At 40.5% G+C, this 27,706-nt stretch overlaps 1 protein-coding gene across 2 annotated transcripts in view; it reads right to left on the bottom strand.

Moving 5' to 3' along the window:
- Nucleotides 1-19,554: 19,554 nt before the first annotated feature.
- SNCAIP (synuclein alpha interacting protein) overlaps nucleotides 19,555-27,706 on the bottom strand; it is a 74,976-nt gene continuing 66,824 nt past the window's right edge. For both annotated transcript variants that reach the window (XM_082621701.1, XM_082621702.1), the window contains one exon: nucleotides 19,555-20,121. In XM_082621701.1, the coding sequence (XP_082477827.1) occupies nucleotides 20,116-20,121 (6 nt within the window). In that variant the 3' untranslated portion in view covers nucleotides 19,555-20,115. The remainder of the gene's footprint in view (nucleotides 20,122-27,706) is intronic.

The following is a 27,706-nucleotide window of genomic DNA, read 5'->3' on the forward strand; positions in this document are numbered from 1 at the left end:
TTGGGATTTCCCTTTTCTGGACTAATTTCTTAGGAAGCATGTTATCTTATCTAAACTTTAAATAATAAAATAATCACTTATTCTCAGTAAACAGCTCTCTGGTGCAGTTGTGATGGGCATATAGCCCTTTGGGAGGAGTGGTATTTATAGTTCTGCCTGAGAAGTTGTGTACTTTGTGGAAAGCAAGACCTATTTATATTTTACCAATGTGATCTGTGATCTAGACAGCAATCCAAATTAATAGGTGCCATGTTTTCAACGTCTTCTGCCCAGTTGACCTGCCACTGGTCCCAGCTCTGGATGACCAACTGGGCCGGACTCTGGAGGTCCCAGTGCCAGTTACTCTGGGCTCCTCTCTGGCCATCCCTTCAGGGCTCACTATTTGGGAATTGCTCACAAGTGACTGGCCTCTTCCAATGATAGATAATTCCACTGTGACCCTATCACATCTTCCATGGTTTTAAAAATTGAAGTTACTTCTCTCATCATGTACTTTTCCCTTCAAATTGTATTAGTCATCCTATTCATTCTGGAGATTACTCATCTTTCCCACAATCTGCTTTTACTCTGGTGGTCTACTTTATAAAGTTTGATAGGGCTTCCCTGGTGGCACAGTGGTTGAGAGTCCGCCTGCCGATGCTAGGGGACACGGGTTCGTGCCCTAGTCCGGAAAGATCCCACATGCCACGGAGCAGCTGGGCCCGTGAGCCATGGCCGCTGAGCCTGTGCGTCTGGAGCCTGTGCTCTGCAACAGGAGAGGCCACAATAGTGAGAGGCCCGCGTACCGCAAAATAAATAAATAAATAAAATAAATAATATAATGTTTGATACTGGGACAATAAGATATAATAAAGACACTCTTTGACTTCAGAAACTTAGGGTGATTCTAAGTTACCTTTAAAAGCTTCTGTGGAGTCTGGTGGGGGCAGGACAAATTATACCTCTGCCCTTGGAAAATCACTTAAGTTGTTCCTACATTCCCTTCAAGGTCCTATAACTCTACATGATTTGTCCCCTGTTTATCTTTGACCTCTTGTCCCATCACTCTGCCTCATTCACTCTATGTTAGCCAAAGGGGTTTTCTTTCCATTCCTTAAAAATTGCAAGCTCATTTTCAACTCAGAGGTTTTTTTTTTTTTTTTGGTCTAGAACATTGTTCCCAGATTTCTACCTTGTTCATTCTCTTACTTCATTTAGATGTCTATTTAGCTATCACCACCTCAGAGAAGCCTTTCCTAACCACTCTGACTAACAAGTCACCAGCCTCACACTCATTCACTGGTCCAATGTCTTACTGTTCTTCTAGGACCTGAAATATCATCTTGACTTTTTCTTCTTTCATTATCACTATTTGATGTTATAGTATATATTTATTTTTGTTGACTCTTTTCTCTTCTAGAATATAATCTCACTTGGGGCAGGATTTTTATCTGTTTTACCTACTACTGTGTCTCTAGTATTATATCTCTAGAAGCCCAAAGAGGTAAAGTTAGGAACTATTTAAAGAATTAATATAAAGAATATAGTAGGTAGTTACCTAAAGAACTTACGACCTCACAATGAGAAAAATTTATGGCCACCAGCTTAGAGTAGGTAAACAAAGGAGACTGGTATTTCAGGGTGGGTTTCTGGCTCTTTCTGATTCCTGGCTTACAGTAGGCACTTAACAATATCTATTTTCGCATAAATGATTAAATGCTTCAAATTAAGAGTTGGAACTAGATAATTTCTAATGTCTTCTCTAATTGTAAAATTTTATGTGTCTTTAAAATCTTAGAAGTGTCATCAATTTAGTGAAATAGGATGTCTTTGGAATTCCTATGAGATCCTAGACTAGAGCAATTCCATCAATTTCATATTGACAAGAGAGAATGCTTAGGGAAGTAATAAGCTTGTGTCTCTTTTTTTCTTTTCCAGGAAGACATAAAAAAAGAGTCAGGAAGACATAAAAAAGAGAGTGTTTTAATAGTGGAAACTGGGCTAAAACATAGAAGGTGTGCTCTATACTCTTCAAAGTGCCTGTGTTGCCAAACACGTAGAGAAGTTTGAGAGTTAACAGCTGTCACCAGGGCCCCAGGCAGAGTTGCAGAGAAGGTCAGGCTTGTGTTCTGCATTCCAACCCACCTTTTTCTTTCTGAGTCCACTTTTCTCCCCATTTATTGTACTCTAGCTATTGAATTTCCTTGTGCTGCATTTGCCTTCTAAATCTTTCCCCTCCCTGACTGCTCTACTGCTCTGCACAGAGATTTATTTTGTTTCTTTCTCACCCAGCTATAGTTCCAATCCCCTGATTCTCATGGTAGCCCAAATGATTAAAAACATTTATATTAAAGGGTCAATTGGACCTAAAGAAAATGTGCAGTTTGAAAAATGGTCCAATGTCTTACTGGTCTTCTAAGACCTGAAATTCATGGAATTAGGATTGCAACCTGACATACATGCGTAAACACACACACACACACACAAACATCCTATTCCGCTGTTAAAGTTACCCTGCAGGCTAGGCGACAACAAACAAAGGCTTGCCTTGGTAGAAAGCCTAAGTGAGCAGTCATGGCTGTCTACATGCTAAGAGTAGCATATGCATGCTCATGTGTATCCTGATATTCCTGGGTTTGAAGGTATAATCTTTGACATTTTTCTAATCAGACCAAACTAGCAAATAATGGTTTTCAGAAAAAGGGATTTAACCTTTGCAATTTTTATGGTCTTATGGAACAGACTACAGAAAAATGTACTCTGTGATTTAACAAAATAATTTAGTAACAATCCCTTAGAAGTCATCTTGACATGAAGCCAGAGCAGAGACTCTCATTCTCTCTTTGCCATTAAAGGATTTTATCCCTAATCCTGGATCCCAGGGACAAGTGGTGACGATGAGTAGGACATATTTCAGCATCTATGTAACCTTTCCTGGAGAGTTTTGAGATGACAGAGGGGAGAGGGCCTACAATAAGACTGGGCTTTTAATTTGTCTCAGGGCCCTCATAATTTGGTGTATAAATGATAAAAGTGACATCACTTTTCCTCTCAAGATGCTTACATTTGAAAAAGGCAGTTATTTAAAAAGTGAGACCAGTGTCCAGTGGCAGCCCTGGACGTGAGTGGGAATTGAGTTTCGGTACAGAGCCTTGTAGCAATGACTCAAAATCTAGTGCAGTTGGGGTGTGAGCAGTGAACACAGGACAAAGCACTATGGCATTTCCCTTGGATTTAAAGTAGACTTAAGATCAGAATTTCTAGGGAAAAGGCCCAGAAATCTACATTTTTAATGAACACCCCAGGTGATTGTGATGCACAGTCAGATCTAAGATTACTTCCTGTAAGCACCTCTTCTAGTGGAGCAAAGGCTGGGAAATATGTGTACTGATTCCTAGAATCATAGGGAATATGATCCCTAGAAAATAGGGAAAGGCTCTGCATGAGTTTGCAGCAGGGGATTATAGTACACAAGAGGTCTTGCATAGTTGTGGGGCAGGAGTGGGACCATCTTTAGAAAATGTTTTTTAAAAATCAGCTTATTGAATTTATTGAGGTGTAATTTACATGCAATAAAATACATAAATTTTACTACACAGTTTGGTGAGTTTTGAAAAAAATATTTATATTCGTCTGTATAACAACTACCCTAATGATGCTCTGGAACAGTTCCAACACACGTAAAATTTCCTACATGCTACTATGCAGTCAATCCCCTTACCACGTGGATCCACACTCCAGGCAACCACTATTCTTGTTTGCATCAGTTTATATTAGTTTTGTCTGTTCCTGAAATCTGTGTATATTCACAGTATATATTCTTTTGTGTCAGGCTCTTTTTCCTCAGCATAATGTTTTTGAAATTAAACTATGTTGCATCTATGAGTAGTTTGTTCCTTCCTATATCTGAGTAGTATTCCATTGTATGAATGTGGATGGACATGTGGGACTTTTCCAGTTTTGTGCTATTATGAATAAAGTTTCTATAAATATTTTATATGCTTTTTCAAGCTTTTTGTGGACACACGTTTTCATTTCTCTTGAGTAAATACCTAACAGTAGAACTGCTGGATCATGCAACTGCTACATGTTTAACATTGTAAGAAACTGTCAATTTTCCGTAACCTTTTGCATTCCCACCAGCAGTGTAAGAGAGTTTCAGATGCTTGACGTTTTTGACAACACTTGGTATTGTCATCCTTTTTAATTTTAGCCTTTCTAGTGACTATATGGTATCTTGTCTTGTTGTAATCTGTATTTCCCTAATGACTAATGGTGTTGAGGATTTATTGTCAAGTGTCTGCCATGTCTATATCTTCTTTTGTGAAATACTGGTTCAAACATTTTGCCTATTTATTTTTGGGGTTGTTTGCCTTCTTATAATTGAGTAGAGTCCTTTATATATTCAGGATATAAATTCCTTGTCAGAAATACCTGCTGTGAATATTTTATGCTGTCTGTGGCTTGACTTTTTTTGTGTGTGTGTGTGGTATGTGGGCTTCTCACTGTTGTGGCCTCTCCCGTTGCGGAGCACAGGCTCCGGACGCACAGGCTCAGCAGCCATAGCTCACGGGCCCAGCCGCTCCACAGCATATGGGATCCTCCTGGACCGGGGCACGAACCTGCATCCCCTGCATCAGCAGGTGGACTCTCAACCACTGCGCCACCAGGGAAGCCCCTGTGGCTTGCCTTTTATTTTCTTAATGTTATCTTCTTTAAGAGCAAAAGATTTTTGCTTAAATCCAAGTTATCTTTTTTTCTTTTGGTGTTTGGGAATTTTGTGTCCTAACTACAAAAATCTTTGCTTACAATCCAAGGTCACAAATATTTTTATCATAAGCTTTATTCTAGAAGTTTCATATATTAGACTTTTACATATAGGTCTATGATCCATCTTGAATTAACTTTTATTATGATCTAGCAAATTTCTTTTATCCACAGTTTTAGTCCGGATTCTCCAGAGAAATAGAACAAACAGGATATCTATGTCTTTATCTATATCTCTATCTAAATCTATATCTATATATCTAGATCTAGATTTATTTTAAGAAATGGCTCATGTGATTGTGGAGGCTTGGTGAGTTAAAAATCTGATGGGGGAGGCTGGCAGGCTGGAGACTCAGAGAAGAGTTGCAGTTCAAGTCCAAAGATTGCTGGCTGAATTCTTCTTGCTCAGGGGAGGTCAGTCTTCATTCTATTAAGGCCTTCAACTGATTGGATGAGGCCCACCTACATTATGGAGGGCAATCTGCTTCACTAAAATTCCGTGGATTTAAATCTTACTCTCATGCAAAAAACACCCTCACAGAAATATCTAGAATAATGTTTGACCACATACCTGGGTACCATGGCCCAGCCAAGTTAACACATAAAAATAACCATTACATCCACACAGATATCCAGTTGTTTTAGGGCTACTTGTTGAAAATACTATTCTTTTCCCACTGAATTACTTTGGGAAATTTGTCAAAAGTCAATTGGCCATATATGTGTGTGGGTCTATTTTTGGACTCTATTCTGCTCCATTGATCCATAAATCTATCCTTAAACCAATACAATTGTCTTGATTTCTGTAGTTTTGCAGCAAATCATGAACTCAAGAGATGTAAATCTTCCAATTATTTTACTCTTTTTAAAAATTATTTTGGCTTTTTTAGATCCTTTGCACTTCTACAGACATTTTCAAATCAGCATGCTACTATCTTAAAAATAAAATCCTGTCAGGAATTTGACTGGGATTGTATTGAAGTTACAGTTAAATTTGGGACAAGTGACATCTTAACAATATTGAATTTTTCAATCCATAAAAATGGTTTACTTCTCTGTTTTTTAGGTCTTCTTCAATTTCTCTGAGTAATAACATAAGAAAATGGAATTATACTTTATTTGCATACATTACCTGCTTTTTAACAAAAATATCAAGAACATCTTTCTATTAAATAATTTCTGCAGCATTATTTTAAATTATGTTTTAAATTATTTTTTTTTAATTATTTTTTTAAAATTTAATTTATTTATCTTTGGCTGTGTTGGGTCTTCGTTGCTGTGCGCGGGCTTTCTCTAGTTGTGGTGAGTGGGGGTTACTCTTTGTTGTGGTGCACGGGCTTCTCATTGAGGTGGCTTCTCTTGTTGTGGAGCATGGGATCTAGGCTTGCTGGCTTCAGTAGTTGTGGCTCATGGGCTCTAGAGCGCAGGCTCAGTAGTTGTGGTGCACGGGCTTAGTTGCTCCGTGGCATGTGGGATCTTCCCGGACCAGGTCTTGAACCCGTGTCCCCTGCATTGGCAGGCAGATTCTTAACCACTGCACTACCAGGGAAGTCCTTTAAATTATTTTTAATGTGCTTAGTTTTGCACGTTATGGATATATCATACAAAATTTATTTAAACCAAGCTCCTATTATTGGATAACTTGGTTGTTTCACATTTTTCAGCTAAAAATTGTTGTGATATTCTCATATATTAATCTTTGTGCAGCTAAGAATTTTTTTCTTTGTATAATTTTCTACAAGTGGAACTGTTGGGTAAGGGTGTCCTCTTTCAAGGCAGCTTCCTGTTTTCATAATGACTTCTTCTTGGTCCTAAGCCTACAGGTTTTTACATGGTTGAACCAATTTATTTGGCAAAATTGCCACTTGTTTTATTTCCTCTAAGTTTTTTTAAATCTGTTGGTGGATATATTTTGCAGAAAATTCTATTAAATATTCATATTGAATCAGGTAAAGACACCAAATATTATATTTGTTGGTATATTTGTTGCTTCTTGGTTAATTTTTTTTCAGAGTTGATGTGGTCTGTGGGCTGCATCAGCCCATATGCATGGCTATTTGGCATTCATAGTGATGAAAAATATTAAACTGCCAACATCTAAATTTGGGGGGTATCCCAGATAGCATATGGATTTTCAGGCTCTCTTGGAAAACTGGGAATTTGGGCCAGCATTCCTACATGATAGGAATTAGTGGGAAGGGGGTAATTACTTTAGATAGAACATCCCCTTTCTATTTTGTCATAGTTCTCACTCAGCCAGTGTCACTTGATTAGGACACAGCTTGACTCTTATAGGTATTTGGATTCACAACCCCTGATTTGGTAGGATAGAACCTATTAGAAAACTAATGCTAGCTATGTATAGGCATACCCTGATTTACTACCCCAAACCGTTGTCATATGATCTCTGCATGCAGACATTGAAATTTCCCAGTGTCTATGACTAACATTTTGTCTCCTGCTTCCTTCTCCAAGAAATTCTAGACCTCCATCTGGTAACCTATCAGATTTATACTTCCAAAAGGAAACTCCACTCTTCTGAGATACAGAACAGAGATTTTCTCTGTGCTTTAATAAACAAGTTTTTCTAGGTTCTTCTAGTTTCTCTAGAACTATACAAACATAATGTATCTATATAATGTCGCTCAGATTTTTTAGGTCTCAGTTTTAAGGGTATATTGAAGATACAGCTCTCACTTCTCAGTACTTTTTCACTCATGATACAATTATGTTAGGATCAAATGATGAATGTGGGATGTTCTCTATTTCCATACCCTACCCAGCCAAAGAGAATTCTCTAATTACCAGATCAATTTCCCTATTCTTTTATTCCTACAAATAGGGATTCTTTTCTGCTAGGAGAGAGGTAAGGTCAATCTACATCATAAAGTGATGCAGAAAAGAGAGGGTGAGGAAAGCCAGAGAAAGGAGAATGGAGTGTTGAGAGACTTTATGGGGAATTGTGGATTGAAGTGCTCTGGATTGGCAGCAAGTATGAGGGGGAGGGGTAGAAGACGAAAGGGAGTTTTAATAACTATTGTCATGGTCTTTGAATTTGGATACCCTTTACGGTTTTTAAGAAACAAAAGGGTTTGAGTTCTTTTGAAATTACTTTTGGCTGTGGGAATATATTTCTTGACTGCAACCCTGCTCTGAGACCAAACTGTGTCTGCTCCAGGTTTATAAAGGTTATACAGGCTTATGAATAGGTTTTCCTTGTTCATATCCTTCTAAAATTGTGGTATGATTGTATTAATTTGCTGTTCATGAGATGGTAAGTACTGGACACCTGTTTAAACAGATTTAAGATTGTTCCTTCTGGCCAATAGTTTTGTTGTGTACTCTCTTTAAGAAAAATCCAAGACCAAGACAACTGAGACATAAATTTCTGTTCTCCTTTTCTGTTTATATTTCTCATTCTATGGTTTTTCTGGGATAGGGTGTCCACATTAAAGGTCATAATGCTTCTGGCTCTAGGGTTTAATTTCTTAAACACATCCCAGGTCAACTAGAGTGCTAGAGTTTATTACTTTTTAAAAACAAAACCCCTGCCAAGTGAAAGGAGAGAAGGGCATGTTTAGATGAAAGTGCTTGATGTTCACATTCTGCAGTTTGTTGACATTTTATTGCTCAGTGCAATTTTTCCTACCCTTCAGGGCATTCTGCTTAATGGTTTCACAAGAACAGTAGATGTGGCTTCAAAGCAAGCCCCAGGTTTTAGCAACAATGCTCTTATTCCAGTTTATATGAGTCACATGTCCAAAACCTTGTATAGATCTGAAGTTTTTCTCATAAACACTAATGCCCAGAAAATACAGTAAGCCATGTTAACAAGCCATATTAGGTATCACACACTAACATGGAAATAAACCAGGTAGTTCCAAGGTAATAACAGATTTTTGCAGAGGCTGTGGGGGAAGAGAGGTGTACCTAAACTAGATTTTAGATGTATTGTAGTAAATTCATTCTGGGCTTTCTGTCACCAGTGGTCTGATAGTGCTGGCTGTCAGGTATGAATTTGTCATTAAGAATTGGCTATGTTGGTGTGATACCTTAAACACTGAATTATTACAAATACACCAACAAGATGATATAACCCCAGGAAGTCTGTCCTTCATGAGTCTTTATTCCATAGGTCAAGGGAAATATGAGCAATTTATTACCTTTAAAGTGGTTCTCGTCTTATTAAACCACATACATACCAATAAAACATGGCTTTATGAGGGGATCTACACTTTTATGGTTAAAAAATAAAGTGCCAATTCTTTCTCTGAGCACTTGATGTGCTATCTAATCCCTCTTTTACTATTATCTGCTTCGGGAGCTGACTGTTCCGCCCTCTTTCTATGTTTGTAATGGATTGGATTCTTGTCATGGTCAACAGGGTTAGTCCTAAAATGAGCATTTCTGAGAAGGTGGGCCCACAGAAATGAGTAGGCCTGGAGGAAGAGAGTCCTGGCATTAATGGTCGTCCCAACCGAAAAAATGTGGAATCTCATTCTCTGGAGGTTTATTAAAGAAAGTACACGCTTTCCTCTATCTGGAATGGTACCCATGTGCTACTTCTTGCAAGCTATGAGAGGCAACGGATCTCTCAGGTCTCTGCCCAGCATACCAGGCTTTTCTGTTTTGTTTGGTTTTTTTGCCTTACGCGAGCCTCTCACTGTTGTGGCCTCTCCCGTTGCGGAGCACAGGCCCCGGACACGCAGGCTCAGCGGCCATGGCTCACGGGCCCAGCCGCTCCGCGGCATGTGGGATCCTCCCGGACCGGGGCACAAACCCGTGTCCCCTGCATCGGCAGGTGGACTCTCAACCACTGCGCCACCAGGGAAGCCCCATGCTTTTCTTTTTGATGTGTTTATTACTGAAAAGCAGGAGAAAGTGCTCTCTTACCTTACAATAAGAAGATCTAACAGCAGGCGGAGTGGGTAGAGTCATTTCATGGCTGATGGTCTGCAACAGGGTAATCTTCCAGGAACTAATGTCAGCCAAACCTGCAACATTTAGGAGACCGTGGGGTCTGAACTCATGTTTAGGAAAATGTTAATACATATTTGAAACTCCATCTGACAGCCATTCTGCAATACTCATTGCACAACAGAGGAAATTTTCAGCCCTGGTTTTAAATTTTCTTCTCTCTTGCGGGCTTGGGGACGGACCTCAATGTTATTTTAACTTAGTTTCCTCCAGGCAAGGAGATTTACTTAATTAGGTAGCCAATCAAGAAACCTTGTGACTGAGCACTTAGTATCCTGCAGTCCATGTGGTCCTTATGGTTTGTGGTGTGTCTGGAAAACAAAAGGAGCACACAAGGGGATGCTCAGCTGTTTAAAATGTCTAGGAGGCAGCTGAAGGATATGCAAATAAAGTAAGAATTTTAAGTGCCAAAATATATTCTGGTAAAATGGTCTTAAAATCAGAGGTGTGATTTTGCTTCACTGTCAGAGTTTAAGTCCAGGAAGAAACAATGGCCAGGGATTCACTTGGAATGCTGCTTTTGGACAGACAGACAGAAAGAAGCACTTTCCATTCCCTTCTGATCACTCTGAAGCTTAAGGATGAATTGCTTCCTCCTGGGGACCTCATTACAACCCAGCAGTTGTTCGGAATATGAAATCATGGGATTCTTCTTGCACATGTGTCTGCAGATCCAGATAAACAGGGAGGTTTGCAGCCATGATGTCAGGAATCCATTCAGACAGGCTACAATAGAATGGCTCCTTTCTCCTTGAAGTCTTTACTGGTTTTAGAAATTGGCTGTGACAATAAATCCTGCACAAAAAAGGTGGGCCTCCCCAAAGGCAACCACCATTAATAACATAATGACAAGTAACTTTCAATCTAACTTGTTATTTATTCCCTGTACCTGCTACTCATTGCCTGTAACAAATTTATGAAAATTTAAAATATCTTTATATTTAAAAGTACATCTCTCTCAAAAAAGATGAATATAAGGGAAATAAATGCTACAAATAACAAGAGATAACTTGAGTAATTTATTAACATGTTCTTAATTTATTAAGTCAAATATGGAAATGTGAAGGAGAGACCTGGGGTGAGAGAAGGGAAGTGTGAATTATTCACCTGTGAGCAGCAACATTTTTGCATAAGGGACAAGAAATGCAAAAAAGGGGAGGGGGTGGGTGGAGCTTAATGTAGAATGAAAGCTCCTTTCCATCTCTTATTGGGCATGTTTTTTCTTTGAACTCAGGTGGCATGTTTTACCTGTGTTACAGGGTGAGTTTTCCTCAATCACATACTGCCTCTCCCTGCCCAACCAGCTTAAGGGAACAGAATATGGCTTTTTGTGATATAACTCAAGGTGGGGAAGGAAATAGATTCTTTTGGCACAAGTTACAGGAGACATACATCTAGCACCAAGTACATCTTTGCCAGGAGAAGACCCATATCCCTACCCACCTCCACCCACAGGATCCTAAGCACCATCCTGACCCCAGCCTCCCAGCTAGGGGGAAGGCTGGGTGGGAAGTAGAGCCTCCCACCCAGCCTCTACTTTCTAAGGTAAGTAGAGAGAAAAGGATAACGCATGCTGAATGCTTACCCCAAGAGGAGGCTGAACCTTGAAGAGGGTGAAAGACTAAAAGGAGGTGGGTCCAAGGATGAAGGTCAAGGAGTGGTGTGTCGGTTAAGGTCATCTGACAAGCAGCCATCAAAATGGGACTTAGTGCAAGAGAATTATTGAGGGACAGGCCTTGGGAAGGATGAAGGGGGAGGGAACAGGAGGAGCACGAAGAGCCTTCAGACTGGCACACAGGGCGGACACCTGTGCAGGGAGGTTGGGGGTAAGAGTCTCAGACTGCAGCACCTTTTGGAGAAAGACTTGGCCAGGTGAGGGGAGTCCTGGGCCACCACCTGCCCTTAGAGGAGTTCCCTGGCAGGAAGATATGCCGACTCTGATGCCTCTGCTGTGCTCAGTCACCAGCTAAGAAAGCTCAGAGAAGTGGGACACAGCAGAGCTGAAGGTGCTCCCCATTGCAGGGCAACTTGAGTGGAGCCGGGCAGGGTTAACTGCACGGTCACCACCAGCGGGACTCCATGGGGCTGGCCCAAGAGGGCTTGCAATGAAGGCTCTGAGAGGCCAGGACTAAGGCCCTGGCAGGTGAATAAAATAGAGAACCCATTTCTGAATCTCTTCCTACCTGTCTCTGTGTTAGAAAATACGCATTGCTTGGCCAAGTTAAGGTTGACTGAACATTTGCCAAGAGTCTGTGACTTGGACAAACTACCAGTAAGGCCATTTGGCTCTGGACACGCAGTACCGTGTTCAGATGGGATCCTCACTTTGACACTGGATTACACTCTGTGGGGACTGGGTAGCCAATCACTGTGTCTGAGGATATTTGTTTGCTTCTATTAAATGGGAAACTCACAGGGCACATGCCTGGCCTCAGCCAGACCAAGAGTGAGCTCCCCCTTCTGTCAACAACATTGGCCCTGGAGCCCGTACCACACACACTGCTCCTTGTCTTGCATTTCACATACGTGTATACGTGATCTCTCCCATCCTGGATAGACAGTGAGCAACTCGAGGTAACAGTTCTCTTGCACTTTGAATCAGCATTGCCTTGCACACACGGTTGTTGTGGGTTTCAACATCAGTTAGATAAAATGAATGGACAGGATTGGGGAGGCAGGGGGTAAGGTGGGGAAAAGATAATAGGATCCTTTATATTTATTTCAGCCTACTTATTTTCAGAAGGTCTAGGGGTGGCTTATAATACAGATGCGCCACAACTATTGAAAAAGCGTAAAGAAGTAAGAATAAAGAAAGGGGGTGTGGGGCTTCCCTGGTGGCGCAGTGGTTGAGAGTCCGCCTGCCAATGCAGGGGACATGGGTTCGTGCCCCGGTCTGGGAAGATCCCACATGCCGCGGAGCGGCTGGGCCCGTGAGCCATGGCCGCCGAGCCTGCGCGTCCGGAGCCTGTGCTCCGTAACGGGAGAAGCCACAACAGTGAGAGGCCCATGCACCGCAAAAAAAAAAAGAAAAAAAAAAAAAAAAAAAAAAAGAAAGGGGGTGAAGGTGAGACAGACTGGTATACAGCCAGCCCTCCGTATCCGCGGATCCTATCAGCTGCAGCTTGTGTATTCTGTTACCATCGCAGTTGAATGAATCTGCGAATGTGGAGCCCAAGGACACACAGAGGGCCAACTATGGGACTTTAGCATCTTTGGACTTTGGTATCCGTGGAGGGTCCAGTACCAATCCTACACGGATACCCACGAAAGAATGTACTAGAAAGAACTAAGCTAAGGATTGCTACTGAGATGGAATGTAAACTTTACTTTTGACCTTTTCCTAGCAGGTAAGACAAAAAGGAAAACACAAGTTATATAAGGTTCTTATTAGCTAATAAAAAGAAGCATGCCAGTTTTTCTATAGAAGCAGATATTTTCCTAGCACTAACTCTAAGAATTTATTTTATGGCTCCTAATAGAGCCATTGGCTTTTAAAACATATGATGGTTTCAATAAGAGTTTTATAAAAAATATATAGAAACTTTTTTCTTTATGGCTATTTCTTATATTGATTTTTGAGAAATTCCATAGTTCAGAGATGACATTTCTTTGGGGACTTAGGTTGTAGTTCAGCCATCAGCAGTGAAATGAGGTTGATGGATTACATCTGGGTCCATAGCCTATGGAAGGACCCTGAGAAAGGTATGTTACAATAATAATGACCACAGGCTACTACATTAAGTATCAATTCGATATTATTAGCTGTATTAGTTGTATTCCAGTAGAGTATAACTCTGGTTGCATTTCTTTGAAGTTTGGCTAAATAGTTCTGCTGTGGCCACATGCATTTTGATTTGACACTGAACCTTTGTCATAATAGTCTAAATTCCATATTTGTACAATGATCTAAAATTGATTCCAGTAGCTCCCAAACTCATATTAAGGGAAACCACTCTGGGGGATGTGAAAAGTGTTCTAAAAGTCCTCTGGTTTACAAATCAGTTTAAACACCTAACACGATTAAACGTTTCTTTCGTACTCTGAGATTGTTCAAGACTTGAGCATGCTAATATGCTGTCCTAGTCTGAGTTCCCTGGTAAGTGGACTCTGACCTGGAGATTAGTGTACAGCAAGTTTATTATAAATGGTTCCTGGGATCAACAGGGGAGGGGAGAGGATAAGGCAGAGGAAGAAGTTGGGCCAAGCCCACGGGGAGCTCTGGAGCTAGGATGGCTTTCTGGAGTTGTCTCGAGTTGGGTGAGGGGCTGAGCATGTCAACCCCCTACACTGACCAGTCGTTGGATACAGGCTGCCCTGGGAAGGGGCATGCTCTTAGGCAAGGTGCCTCTCTCCAGCCAAGGGCAATTCTTGGAGAAGGCTCCGGGGCTATTAGCACTGGCAGCAGCTGGGAGTGTGAGTCTTGCTTCTGAAGGTGGTACATCACAATGCGTTATGGGATTCTGTATGCGCTGTTTACCAAACTAGCAAAACCTACTTTAATTGTAAAGCACAGCCAAACATCTAGAGCTACTGGTGGATGGAACACAATTTGTGAAATGTACCTTTATCCCAGTGAACTATCGGATGTATACTACTTATTCTGTATGAGGAGTACATCAATTAGGCTTTTTTTTTTTTTTTTTTTTTTTTTTGCGGTACGCAGGCCCCTCACCGCTGCGGCCTCTGCCGCCGCGGAGCACAGGCTCCAGACGCGCAGGCCCAGCGGCCATGGCTCACGGGCCCAGCCGCTCCGCGGCATGTGGGATCCTCCCGGACCTGGCCACGAACCCGTGCCCCCTGCATCGGCAGGCGGACTCCCAACCACTGCGCCACCAGGGAATCCCTCAATTAGGTTTTATATTTGGCTACTCCTACCAGAAGCCGGGTATCAGTGACTTGGTCAATGAAAAGAACTTAGTTTACTCACTTAGATAATATGCAGGACAGTCCAGGGCTTACACAGCAGCTGCTCACGGAACCAGGTGCCTTTTCTTTCCTTTTCTTCCTTTTTCAGCATGTGACTTTGTTCTCATGGCTGCAAGAGGTGCTGCTCTACCCCAGAGGGAAAAGTACAGGGGCAAAGACAAGTGCTAGGCAAGCTTCTTCCTCCACAAAATTCTCTAAAGCACCACTTCATGATTTCAACTGACTTTTCATTGGCCAGAACTGAGTCACATGGGCATTCCTAATTTCAAGAGCATCTGGGAAAGTGATTTTACCTGAGAACATTTAACTGACTTCTCTCAATTAGGAAGAAAGGGTATTGAGAAGGGAATGGCACTGCCTACCACAAATAATAGAATTTAACTCCTTCCTTCCTTGTTCCTACCTGGCTGAACAACTCCAAGAACGCATTCCACAGAAAGAATAGATAAAATATATTTATAAAATACAAATATAAGTAAGACCACAACATCACAACAGATTGCTGTACTTTTCAAATTTATTTTAACTCCCACTTGCCACATTCCATCAAAAGCATTATGCTTTCATTACCATAGATTTACAGTTGTATTTCCACCACTAGGGACAGAGTTGTGCACGTGATAGGCGTTCACTCTGTGTGTGTGTGTGTGTATGTCGTGTAAACAAAGGAACATATCTGGCACACAATATGGCACTATACCGTGTAATGAGGTCATAAAATACATCGTGCATCTTGGTGGCATATTATGGGGAGCCCCTGCAGCGGTGGTTGGGGAGTGAGTTTTAGTCTTTGTTTCAGTGTGCTTTATCTTGGTTATTGCCATTGACTGATGGGTAGTTTCCTGATGACTTGACTTCTATAGATTTTAGGACTTGGGGCAATAACAATTGAAAAGCTAGCCCCATTATGATTAAACATAAAAGTGCAGTGACCCCATCCTTAATGGAAAACTTACTGTTCTGTCTTCTATCCCATCCAGAAAAGAAGCCTCACTTTCTATAATTATATGATTTATAAATTTCCTACATATGAAACTATTGTATTGATTTTCAGTTTATGGGCACATTATACATAAGAGTATTATGTGACACTTCCCAATGACACTTCCTTAGAACACCTAGTAGTCTTTTCTCCATACCCTATCCCAGGTTTAGGGGGTACATCATTCTTCCCCTCTCCTTGAGGAAGGGTGTTTTTCCGTCACGCTATCTTCTCAAATATTGTCTCAGTAGATCACAGCATCACAAAATTAAAAATAGAGGCTACGGTAAATGCCAGAAGGAAGATTCTGCATTTCTAATACACTTCCAGCTGAGGCCAATGCTGACAGTGCCCGAACACACTGTGAGACACTGGTTTTAAAACTTGACTGCGCATTGGAGTCCAGGGGCAGTTTTTATAAATGCTGATGTTGGTTTTATCCAAAAAGTTGGATTTATTTGTTATGAGGTTTGGCTTGGGGATCGGATTTGGAAAAGCTTCCCCAGGTGATTCTAATGTGCAGCAAAATTTGAGAACCACTGCTATAAACCAATTAGAAGACTTTTTTTTTCCATAAGTCCCTCCAAAAACACAATTTGGTAGACTTCTCTCTCCTTGTAAGCCCCTCTACCGTTGATACTGACTTCTGGGTCTCTTTTTTTCAATGAGAGTGCCTAGCACAGGGCTTGATTCTTGGCATGGATCAATCCTGGGTTATTGACCACATCAGCTTATAGAAAAATCAGTGTTCTGTTGACATGCTTTGGCAAGAAGGGAGAGGTGATTTACTTTTCATTGAAAACATGGGTCCAACACATTTCTACTTACTGCAGTTCCTTTGCCAGGTTTCTTCTAAGGCAGATCCATATAAAGGGCTTAGAGATCTTGAGAACTGAGAGCAGAGAAGAGAGAAGAAAAGGGAGAGAAGATGACAGCAAACAGGAAGGAGAGAGAGCAAGGGAGGAAACGGAGAGAAAAAGAGGAAGAGGAAGGGGTGGAAGAAGATGAATGGGGAAGAAATGAGAAGAAAATGAGATGGATATAAGAATATTGAAAAAATTGCTAGTAGATATTCACTAACCACCATCTATGAGAGGTGGTTCTATTGAGATCAACGACAAAGACTGCTGAGATCAACAAACTTATGGTCTCATTAGCTGACACAAATCAAGTGCTTGAAAAGTTATATAAAACTATGCAATAGTTAAAGAATAATGTGTTACCAGAGATAACACAGGACACATAGATAGATCAACAAATCAGAGTTATGGGCAATAGACAGCACGAAGTCCATTTTTATCTGGGGAAATGGTATCAACACTGTTGTAATGAATTCCTTATTCTTACTTTGCTTTATCAACTTAACATTAAGCACACAGGAGGCTATTGAAGAAATAACATTTAACCCATTTTGTATCAAAGAGTCTTTCAGGGAATTATTTAAATATTTCTTTTATGGTCATTTCCTCCAGCCTGTACCTTTCAGTATGTGGCTTATGAATATACACTTTAAGGAAAAAAAAAAAAAAAACCTTGTAAAAATTTGCTTCTTGAAGATAACTTTCAGAGTCTCATCCACACTCCCGACCCCATGATGTACATCTAGAACTTTCTTATTAGGGTTGAGGTCTTGATACTAATAATGGGAATTAAAACCATTCAAAGCGGTGAAGGTTTGGTATCTTGTTATCTTTTTTAAGAAACATTCTTAATTTGAAGTGTTGAACTTGGCAATACAAGTCCCTTTAGTGACATAAAAACAGCCAGACTTTAAAAGATGCTGACAGATGTTGTGATAGCTTTTTGTAGCGGAGCTGAGTTCCCGGCTCTGCTGCATGTAATTAGGCATGCAGATAGAGCTTCACTCGTTTTACTCGCCCGATGGGAGGGAGTGAGGGCCGGGACCCCAAAGCTGGGCTTACTAAAAGGAAACATACTCTTTCTTTAACATGTAAATGAGTCTTCATTTCTACAAAGAAGTAAGAGTTTGTGTTTTCATTTTTAAAATTCTGCACAAAACTAAGATTGTGGTAAGGAAAACATCATTTCTATTAACTTCAAGCACATCTAATTCATCCATGTCATAAGGAACTTGGATGGTAAAGATGTACATGTGTGATTTAAGAACCAGCATTTTTAGTGTCCTAGCAACATCATTAAACATAGAATGCATTGTCATGTGGTCTGGCTCATCTGATTCCGCTCGACTTCCCTATTTTACCTTTTTAAAAAATTCTTTGTTCTTCTGTGCTTAGTACTGTGGTATCTAAAATGATAGTGTCAATAAACAAATTGCCAGAGTTTTCTAGGTCAAGGCAGCATCTCTTTCTTTCAAACTCTTCACATTTTCTTTGCTGTGTTTAATTGGGAACTCTGTGTCTGGCTCATAAAATCCCTGCAGAATGCCCAGCCCCCTTCAACTTTCAAGTTTAAAAACACAGCCTGTCAAAGAACAAAACTGGGGCCTCTGGGGGGCAGAGAGAGCGCTCTCTGGGCCTCCGTCCTTTGCAGACCCCATTCTAGGGCTAAGTCCCAAAGGCTGGCTCACATGTGACTCCCGTGTAACCTCCTCTGCACCAAGCAGGAAACACAGGAATCCACATTTCACATATGCTTGCCATATATTCTCTAGTAGAATCTCAAACTCTAGGACAGAGCAGTGAAATGTGAGGAAGCAATCAAAGAGGGCATAGGAAGCCAAGGGGCCACAATCAGAATAGGGCATCTCATTTGAGGAAAAGACAATGTGAGAAACGCAGAACCACACACGGCACCGGGCTCTGACGACAGGAACTCACAGGACCTGAACAAGGACAGAGCAACGTGGCCGAAATTCATAGACACATTGCTCTATAAGTTGGAAGGAACCTACCTCCTAGATGTGTAGGTAAGCCAGGCTCCCCCTTTCCCAGATTTATCAAAGAGGCAGTGTCCCTTGCCTAAGACCAAAGAGTTGTCCAGGGGTAGAGCCAACACCACAACCCTCCCTTCCTGTGTGCTAGTCAATACACTAAGGAGAGAGTGTAGTACAGGACAGATGGATAGTGTCGTGAGGATAACGAGCAAACTTGTAGCAAAGCCAATTCTGCTATTGCTAGTGGTAGTACCTTGGACACACGATTGACACTTTCTGAAGTTTAATTTTCTAATCTATACAATGGAAGTAATAATACCTACAAATAAGCATGGCTGGTACATAAAAGGCACTTTAATATTAGCTCCTTCGTCTATACACCATTGCATCTCATCAAGCCTAAGTTTGTCAAATGATCCACCTATGCAAGATCGCCTCCTAATTCAGTACCTTGGCCTATTTTGTCCACCAGGACACAGAATGGCCCCCGTTTGACTGCAGTGACATTGCTAGTAACTGTTAATAGCATACACTGCTGCCTCGTACTGATAAGAATACATTCTACTTTCAAACTAAAATTTGACAGGTCTCTTACAGGCCATGGCAACCCTTTGAAAATAAAACCCTTGAAGTTGCAACAGAAATATATTTTTACATGATAGGACAAAACCATCTGGAACTTACTCTTACATGGATTCAAAGAGCTGCATCAACAATAGAGCTGTTATGAACTCAGGCTCCACACTGTCTCCTAAAGGAATTAGACAGGCCTCGTCATGTGTTAGAGGCAGAAAAAAGTGACCCAGGAAAGGGGCTAAATCCTTAGCTGTCATTAGTATTTTCTCATGTCAACACTGCGATCTGAGAAGACAGAAGGAACTGACTTACTTTATATACTTGTCTGATCCTTTAGTACTTAGTGAAAACTAGAATGTTTTATTTGACCCCTATGGGAAAGCAGCTCAACTGGGCAGTTTGTTCATGAAATAAAATATCGGCCATCAAAATTCTCTTAAAGCCCCTTAGAAATTAGAACATCACAGATTTATTAGAAGGTAAGTGCCCCAAGCTTATAGGTGGCTGTTAACATTGTTTTATTTCCTTTATACAAAAAGTAGAAATGACAGAAAAAACACGCTTAACAGAAAACAATAGCACTGACCTGGTCTCACTGAGAAGCTGAGCCCAAACTTCCCATGTTATGGGGAAAGGGAAGTGCAACCAACATCAGCAAACACCCATGCAGTTGATGAAATACAAAATGGTGACAGTGGTTTGGTGAATGTCCTGTGGGGAGGTTGAATCAATCTTAAAAAACATACATTTGCCCAACCATGCTTTTAAACAGCATCTCTTTAAAAACAAGTTATATATACAAATATCACCCAAAAATGTGTCTTATATACTCTAGTGCTATAAATTTAAGGCATCCCGATAGTCTATTCTTCTGCTGGTGAGGCACTGTTCTCATGATTCTATTTCCACAGAGGATAGTCCAGACATTTCCAATGGTGTCCAAAGGGCAGCAATGAGAGATAATAAAAAAGTGATTTATAAGAAGAATTCCTTTGACTCTAGCTCAGCGACGTGCTTTATGCTGTAGGATTTCTTCATTTTTCTATTGATGTCATTATGCCTAAGCGGAAGAAAAACCATAGGCCAAAATTAGATAAAACTATGGTCAAGTTACAATACGACGCCACTAAACAGCTCACCAAAAATGGAAATTATCCTCACACAAACCACACTGAAGAATACTTCATTCCAGTAGGCAAATTATTCTCTTTTCATATAAACCACTCTTTAAACAATAAATAGTAATAACATACTTATTAATAAGTATGTTATTACTTAATAACATACTTTGTGGACACCTTTAAATTTGGCCCTGGAAGTAATTTCTCAATTATGCTGATTGGAATCCAGGCAAAATTCTACAGTCAAGTGAATTTTATCAGAGTCAAACAAAATAGGAAGCATAGTACTGCTGGTTGAGTGGAAACAAGAGATTTTTATATTTTATTCACTGGATTCACTGGTGACACCTTTTACTCTCCAGTAAGCTTGAGTGTTAGTAATTTAAAGGAAATGCTTTTTCTTTGTGTGTGTGATTACTGAGTAGTAGCATGTTGGATGACCACAAGTAGGTAACTCTATGGGAAAAAGAAGAACCTAGGGAAAAATAATGCTGTTTTCCCCTCAGTACTTGATACCTCATAAGCCTATGGAAAGAAGTACCAGCTCAAGCTTGGGAACAGTTTTGCTTTTTAAGTGAATTTCCCTCTGGGTAGAAGCATTCATTTTCATGAGATATTAGTCCCATTATAAATCTTCCAGAGAGGAGTTATCTTCTGAGTTTGAGCAAGCCTACATATTACTAAATTCCTTCTTGTTGCTATGCCAGACAAAAACAAACGATTTCTGGGAATGGTACTCACTCACGTGAAGACACATTTGGATGGAGAACCCCAAGTGGCTTGGGGTTTTTATGGCCTCAAAATCGTACTTGCTTACAAAGACCATGTAGTCTATTAATTCTTATTTTTATTTATTCATCTGAATAGAACTTCAGAGAGTTGTTCATGGGCAAGGAAGGGAAGAGGGTGGAAGAAAAACCTGGTTGGTTAAAAAATGTTTTAGGAACTTCCAATTAAACATGATGGATTAAAAACATAGATTTATCATCTCTTTCTTACAAAACAACACTAAAATGAATAAAGAAATAAAAAAGCATCAACCTAAATGAATAAAGGGAAATGAGAGAGGAGATGATAACACACGAAATGCCAATAATATTTCAGAAACAGGAGGATGGATCGATATGTGGAACTGACTTAGCAGAGTAGGCAGGAAAAGCAGAAATCTAAGCCTATAGTCAGGGAAGCCAGGAAACTGATGTGCACTGCAAGACTCGGGAACTAGAAGTCCCATGAATTTCTGAAAGTGACAGTGGGTGCTGTGTGAGTGCTGAAAATGGGAAGATTATTTGAAACTTTTTGGAAGCAGCAGTTCATACCCCAGATTACCTTCCTGACCCAGTGCAGCCAGGTGACTATCCCTTTCCCAATGTGAAGAAAGACTGGAGGTTACAGTTTGCAAGGCATGGACCAGAGAGACTCTGATTTCAGCTAAAGGGGCTAGAAACCAAGGGATTAAGTGAGAGTCCCTACAGAACACAATTATTAACCCATCTACTGCTAGTTTGACCTACAGATTCCTGGTAATCAGGTTAATAGGCCCTAGAAGGAGACTGGAGTTTCCTTATCTTGAGAAATCAACTGCCAAAAGAAAAGTCCTACAAATACTGACAATTAGTGAGTTTCCCAACAAAAGAGCCTAGTACTTAATCAGTCTGTGTGAAGAAACATCTACCAGTCAACAAGCCTCACCCATAAAGCCAGAGCTTCTAATTGAGCTTTATTGTCTTGTTCCTAAATATGAATGAGTCAGGGATCACCAGACTTTTGACGGAAGTGCTACTATGACAGACAAAACCCAAAATAAACAGAGAAACAGAATTCAAAGTGAATAGAGGTAATATAGGGAGGTGATGAGAACTTCAAAAAATTGTAACAAGAAGAAAAGAAAAACCAGGGAAAATGTTTGCAATTCATATCACAAAGGGTCAGTTTTTATAATGTGTAATATATAAAGAGCTGCTATAAATCAACAAGAGACCAGACTCTCAATAAAAATGTAGAAAGGATTAAAAATAGTACATTCATACAATGAAATAATATGTAGCTATTTAAAAGAATAACGAAGCTCTCTCTATACTAATACATAAAGACCTCCAGGGCTTCCCAGGTGGCGCAGTGGTTGAGAGTCCGCCTGCCGATGTAGGGGACATGGGTTCGTGCCCCAGTCCGGGAAGATCCCACATGCCGCGGAGCGGCTGGGTCCGTGAGCCATGGCCGCTGAGCCTGCGTGTCTGGAGCCTGTGCTCTGCAACGGGAGAGGCCACAGCAGTGAGAGGCCCGCATACCAAAAAAAAAAAAAAGACCTCCAATGTGTTAGGTGGAAAAAAGCAAGAAGACAGACTGTGTGTACAGTATGCCACCTTTATTGTAAAAAGGAAGAAAAGATAAAAATATACACTTGTATTTGATTGTAAAATTTAAATAAATTGTGCATATATAATGTCATGAAAAAGGAACAAAGAGAAAACCAACGAAGTCCTATTAGGCATTAACACTATAATAGCTGAAATAAAAAATTAGAAAGGTTGGAAGGTAAAGTTCAATAAATATTCTAGAAAGAACTTTTAGAGAAAGCCAAAGTTTGGATAAGTACAGAAGAATGGTTAGAAAATAGTTAGAAAAGTAGAAAAAAATAGTTAGAAAAGGATTAGTTCAATGTGTTGAACATTAGAATAACAGTATTTCCAGAAAAGTGAACAGAGAAATTGGAGGGGATAAAATTTTCAAAGATATTGTACCAAACACTTCCCAGAATTGAAGTGTGTACGTTTCCAGATTTAAAAAGTGGGCTGAGTGCCCACACCCCAGGAATGAGAATGGAATCATGGCAAAATATCATGAAATCAAAACAGCGGAGATAAAGAGAAAATCGTAAAAGCTTTCAAGGGATTAGCAATTACAGAGGAATTGAACTTCTTGACAGACACATTGAGGAAAATGAAATAATGTGTTCAAGATTCTAAGGGAAAATAGTTTCCTACCCACAATTCTATACCCAGCCAAATATTCCTAATCCATATGAGGGCAAACCAAAGATATTTCAGCCAGGCAAGGCCTCAAAAATTTTAGCACCCCCTTCACCTCCATAGGATGGGAAGATATATTTACTAAAGTAAGAGAATAAACCAAAAAAAGAGGAAAAGATAGATTCAGGAGATAGGGCTCTACACAGGAGAGAAGCAAAAGGAATTCCCAGAATGATGTATATGGGAAACTGCAGATGACAGCTGTGTGGCACTGCCAGATAGCCACAGTCCAGACTTGGGTAAGAGGAAAGAAAGTGTCTCTGTGAACAGACTGAAACACGAGAGGTACCTGATTTGTCTGAATGCACTGAAAGAAGGGTTCTGTCTCCAGCAGAGTGTTTGGAAATAAACTGTAAACTTAAAAATCAAAATTATTATCTCCAAGGAAAACATAAAGTTACATGAGTAAGGAAATGTAACAATAGTATGCTGCATGGATCCACTGTGATTAATATTTAGATAGTCATAATAATAATAAACACCAAATGCTAATTTATAACCCCCAAAAGTGATACAACTATATTGATGGTGGGAAGACGAAGCAGGTGTGTGTTTGTGTGTGTGTGTGTGTGTGTGTGTGTGTGTGTGTGTGTGTGTTGGAGTGGGGGGCAGTGTTGGTTGCCAAAATGGAGCTGGATAAATTTGGTTCATTGTTGACAACATGGATTTTGGAACCTGACTGACTGAGCTGAAACCCTGGCTGCATAATTTATTACCACTGTTACTGTGTAACCTTGGGCAAGATATATAATCTCTCTGTGCCTTGGTTTCCAATCTGCAAAATTTGGATAATAATAGTATCTACCATATTGTGTCATTCATTGTGAAGATTAAAACAGTCAATATGCATGAAGAACCTGGAATATTCTTTGGTACATGGTAAGTGCTTTATAAGTGGTAGCTATAATTTTTATCTTCTATAGTAGGATGCCAATAGACAGTACAGATAATATCTAAAATTTAAAGTCTGTATGAGCATGTTATTTAGAAATACAGGGAATTGCCTGGTGGCACAGTGGTTGAGAATCTGCCTGCCAACGCAGGGACACGGGTTTGAGTCCTGGTCCGGGAAGATCCCACGTGCCGCAGAGCAACTAAGCCCACGCGCCACAACTACTGAGTCTGTGCTCTAAAGCCTGTGAGCCACAACTACTGAGCCCTTGTGCCACAACTACTGAAGCCCGCATGCCTAGAGCCTGCGTTCCACAACAAGAGAAGCCACCGCAATGAGAAGCACGTGCACCGTGATGAAGAGTAGACCCCGCTCGCTGCAACTAGAGAAAGCCCACGCGCAGCAACAAACACCCATCACAGCCAAAAATTTAAAAAAAAGAAAAGAAATAACAGAATACTAGAGAAAACACCTAAAGACAAGCAAGCGGTTGACTCAGGGGAGTAGGAATAGAGAACGGAGTAGGTTGGGCACAGGGACAGCCAGTTTTTGTTATAAGACTACATTACTATCATATGTACCTATAGCACTTTGACAAAAAATTAAACTAAAAATAAATAAAACTTAAAAAATCTTAGGTTGTAGTCTAAGAATATCATCATCATTTAGACATGGATGGAGTATTTCTACTTTAATATAAGGGGTGCTGTGCTCAAAAACACTAAAAACACTTTCTGCAGGACAAAACACAGCATGATTAGAGTTGAGTCAATACCAAGTAAAATGTTAATTTGAGGCATTTATCTGAATAATATCAGGATGATTCAAGTCTCCCTGAACCCTTCAATTACTTAGTCCTGAATTACCAGTATTCAAAAAAAAAAAAAAAAAAAAAAGAAAAAAGGCAAAAGTGTTTGGGTAATTCTGGCATGAATTATTCAGATAATTTGCTGCTGCTTGATTTCATTTTTGGATATGAAATCACATTCTCTGTGACCAAAATTGGAAAGAAGGCTTACATTTAAATAACAGTTTTTCAAGTAATCTAACTTGCTGACTCATCTAGGCATGGATTCCATACTTCTACAGCCCAGGGTGACCAGACGGCAAGTTATTTTAGAGACTCTGCCTAAAATGGCCCATGCGTAGGCACTACATTTTCCAGTGATAGTCAAAACAGGTAGACTTACTTAGCTACTTTTGTGATCTCCTTCAGAGCTTCACTGAGAGCATATCTATAAATCCCATCTACTAAAAAAATGAGATTCTGGTTCAAAGAATAAAAACATATACTTGAAATACCCAATATGAAACTCACTGTAGGAGGGTAGACTTGTAATCAAAAGGCCTAGATTTCTACAGAGTATACCATCCTTTCTGTGGGATGACAGGCTTGGTCCTTTTTAGTTTTCTTTTCCTTCTTCTTCCTCCTTTTCCTCTCTCTAGCTGTCCCTCTCTCGCCAAATATTCTGAAATCCTCACCATGTGCCAGGCACCAAGATAAGACATTGGGGTACAGACTTGGATACGATGGTGCCAACAAGGGTCACCGGTGTCAGGAAGTTGTACCTTTCATCGAGTTGACTATGTTTTAACTGTATCCTCTCTTAGTTTTCTCTTGATTATGAACTTGCTGAATGAAGGGACATGCCTTATTCTGGCCCAGCAAAATGAGTGGCTTATTGCTAAGGACATCACTGAAACAAGGGCACTGGCAATCCAGGAATCTGACATCCAGGAGAGTCATACAGCTGCACTGTTCTCAGCATGGGAAGGAAAATCCCAACTGGCTGTGGTTGGAGCAGATATTCTCAGTGAAGGTGCTGGAAGGCATTTGAGTACAGTCTCTACCTGATACTTTTAAACCTCAAATGACTTGCTGCTTCTTTAAAAGTCCAGCCTTAAGATAGTTTATAGACTGGCCCAGCTCTTTTAATGTGCAGACACTCTAGTGGTGGCAGACATGTGGTGCAAATATGACACGGGTTCTATATTCATCCCCTTTGGAATTACACAATTCAAAACCAGACTGGGGAGGGGGAGGAAAGGAAGCTGGAGGTGGAAGAAGGGAGTTGTTTGTTCATAACTTTTGGGACTACACTTAAAGCAGGATTAGCATGCTGAAAGAATGTATTTCTAGTGGGATAATTTTGGTTTCCAAGGCAGAACTCCCCCCATACCCTCCTACCTATAGCTCATGGGTGTTCTACATGTTTATTTCTTGCCTTCCAAGGGCAGTGCTTTAAGATAGAACATGGGGTCTTAGTTGCAATTGCTTTTTCTATGTCTCAACTCATTATATTTTGATACTAAACCTTGTTCTACTGTCTTCCTGTGATGGAACACCCTTTCTCCTTTTCCCAGAGAGTATAAGGACCTTATGAATAGAAACTCCATTTGTGAGTCATGCTCTCATGAATCTTGCAAACTCTGGCAGCTTTTATAAAGTTTGCTAAGTTGTGCCCAGACACTGGAAATATCTGAATATTTTAACAATCCCCCATAACATGGGCATTTTTCTACACACACAAGATCCTCCTATGCAACAGCCAAGGACAATGCAAAATTGTGATCCATTTCAAAGGAGAAGCTGTCACTTAATGAATGTAATCTGGAGAAATGGTTCAAGATTCGGATCTCCTTCCTCCATGTCATAGGGACCAAGCTTCCATATGAAATAAGTGTTTTCTCTCTGAAATGAATGTGAATCCTAGGGAGGCAGAGGTGGGGTGGGCGGGACAAGAGTTGGGCAGGAGAAACAGAGAACACCAGGGAAACATGGGGAAGGGTGCAGGGGAAGGAGACCAGACAGGCTCTAGGGGTTTCTGGAGCAGAGGTGGTCACCCCAGGTACACCTTGGTACTCCTCCTGACTCATTGGCTCTGGACCCCAGAGCTAGTATATTAGACATGAAAACACAGAAAAACATACTTCAGATCAGAGATTAGAACTTGAAAGTACAGTTTTGGGGCAGAAACTCTAATTGTCTATAGCGTTACTCAGTGCCCTTTTAGTACTAGCATTCTAACAAACTTTTCTGAACTGTTACATTGGTAAGATTCAGTCTGCTCCAGGGGATTCACTCTAGAACTATGCAATCAACATACTCTCAGCTAGCTTGATAACATACCTATGACTAAGTAATTATATAATTATCCCTTCAAGATCCTTAAAAACCTATGAAAATACTTTAAGATCAAAAATTTAAGATTAAAATGTGGTTATTTGATTATATCCAGAGAAATGATGGCAAAGATGCCTTTGTTTACCAGGGATTCCTTTTTGTGCCGACTGCATTTTCTATCATGATTCTGGAAATGCTGTTCAGTGGGGCTGAGGGTATGCTCGACTCGGGACAGGTTTCAGCCAGGGCCTCACCTCTACCTTCCCAACGTCTTCCATGTCTTTGCTCATTTTTCCGTTTAGTAATATGTCCTGACAATAAGGACAGAAATGTGTGTGTGTGTGTGTGTGTGTGTGTGCGTGCACGTGTGTGTGCACTGGTGGTAGGGGTACCCTGAACTCTGACCTCCTATTGGGCACAGCAGATGACCACTGACATACCCTCACATCAACTCAGGCCAAACTTACCACTCTCTTTGA

Source organism: Mesoplodon mirus (genome assembly GCF_964341445.2).
Source record: "Mesoplodon mirus genome assembly, chromosome: 5".
Classification (NCBI taxonomy): Eukaryota; Metazoa; Chordata; class Mammalia; order Artiodactyla; family Ziphiidae; genus Mesoplodon; species Mesoplodon mirus.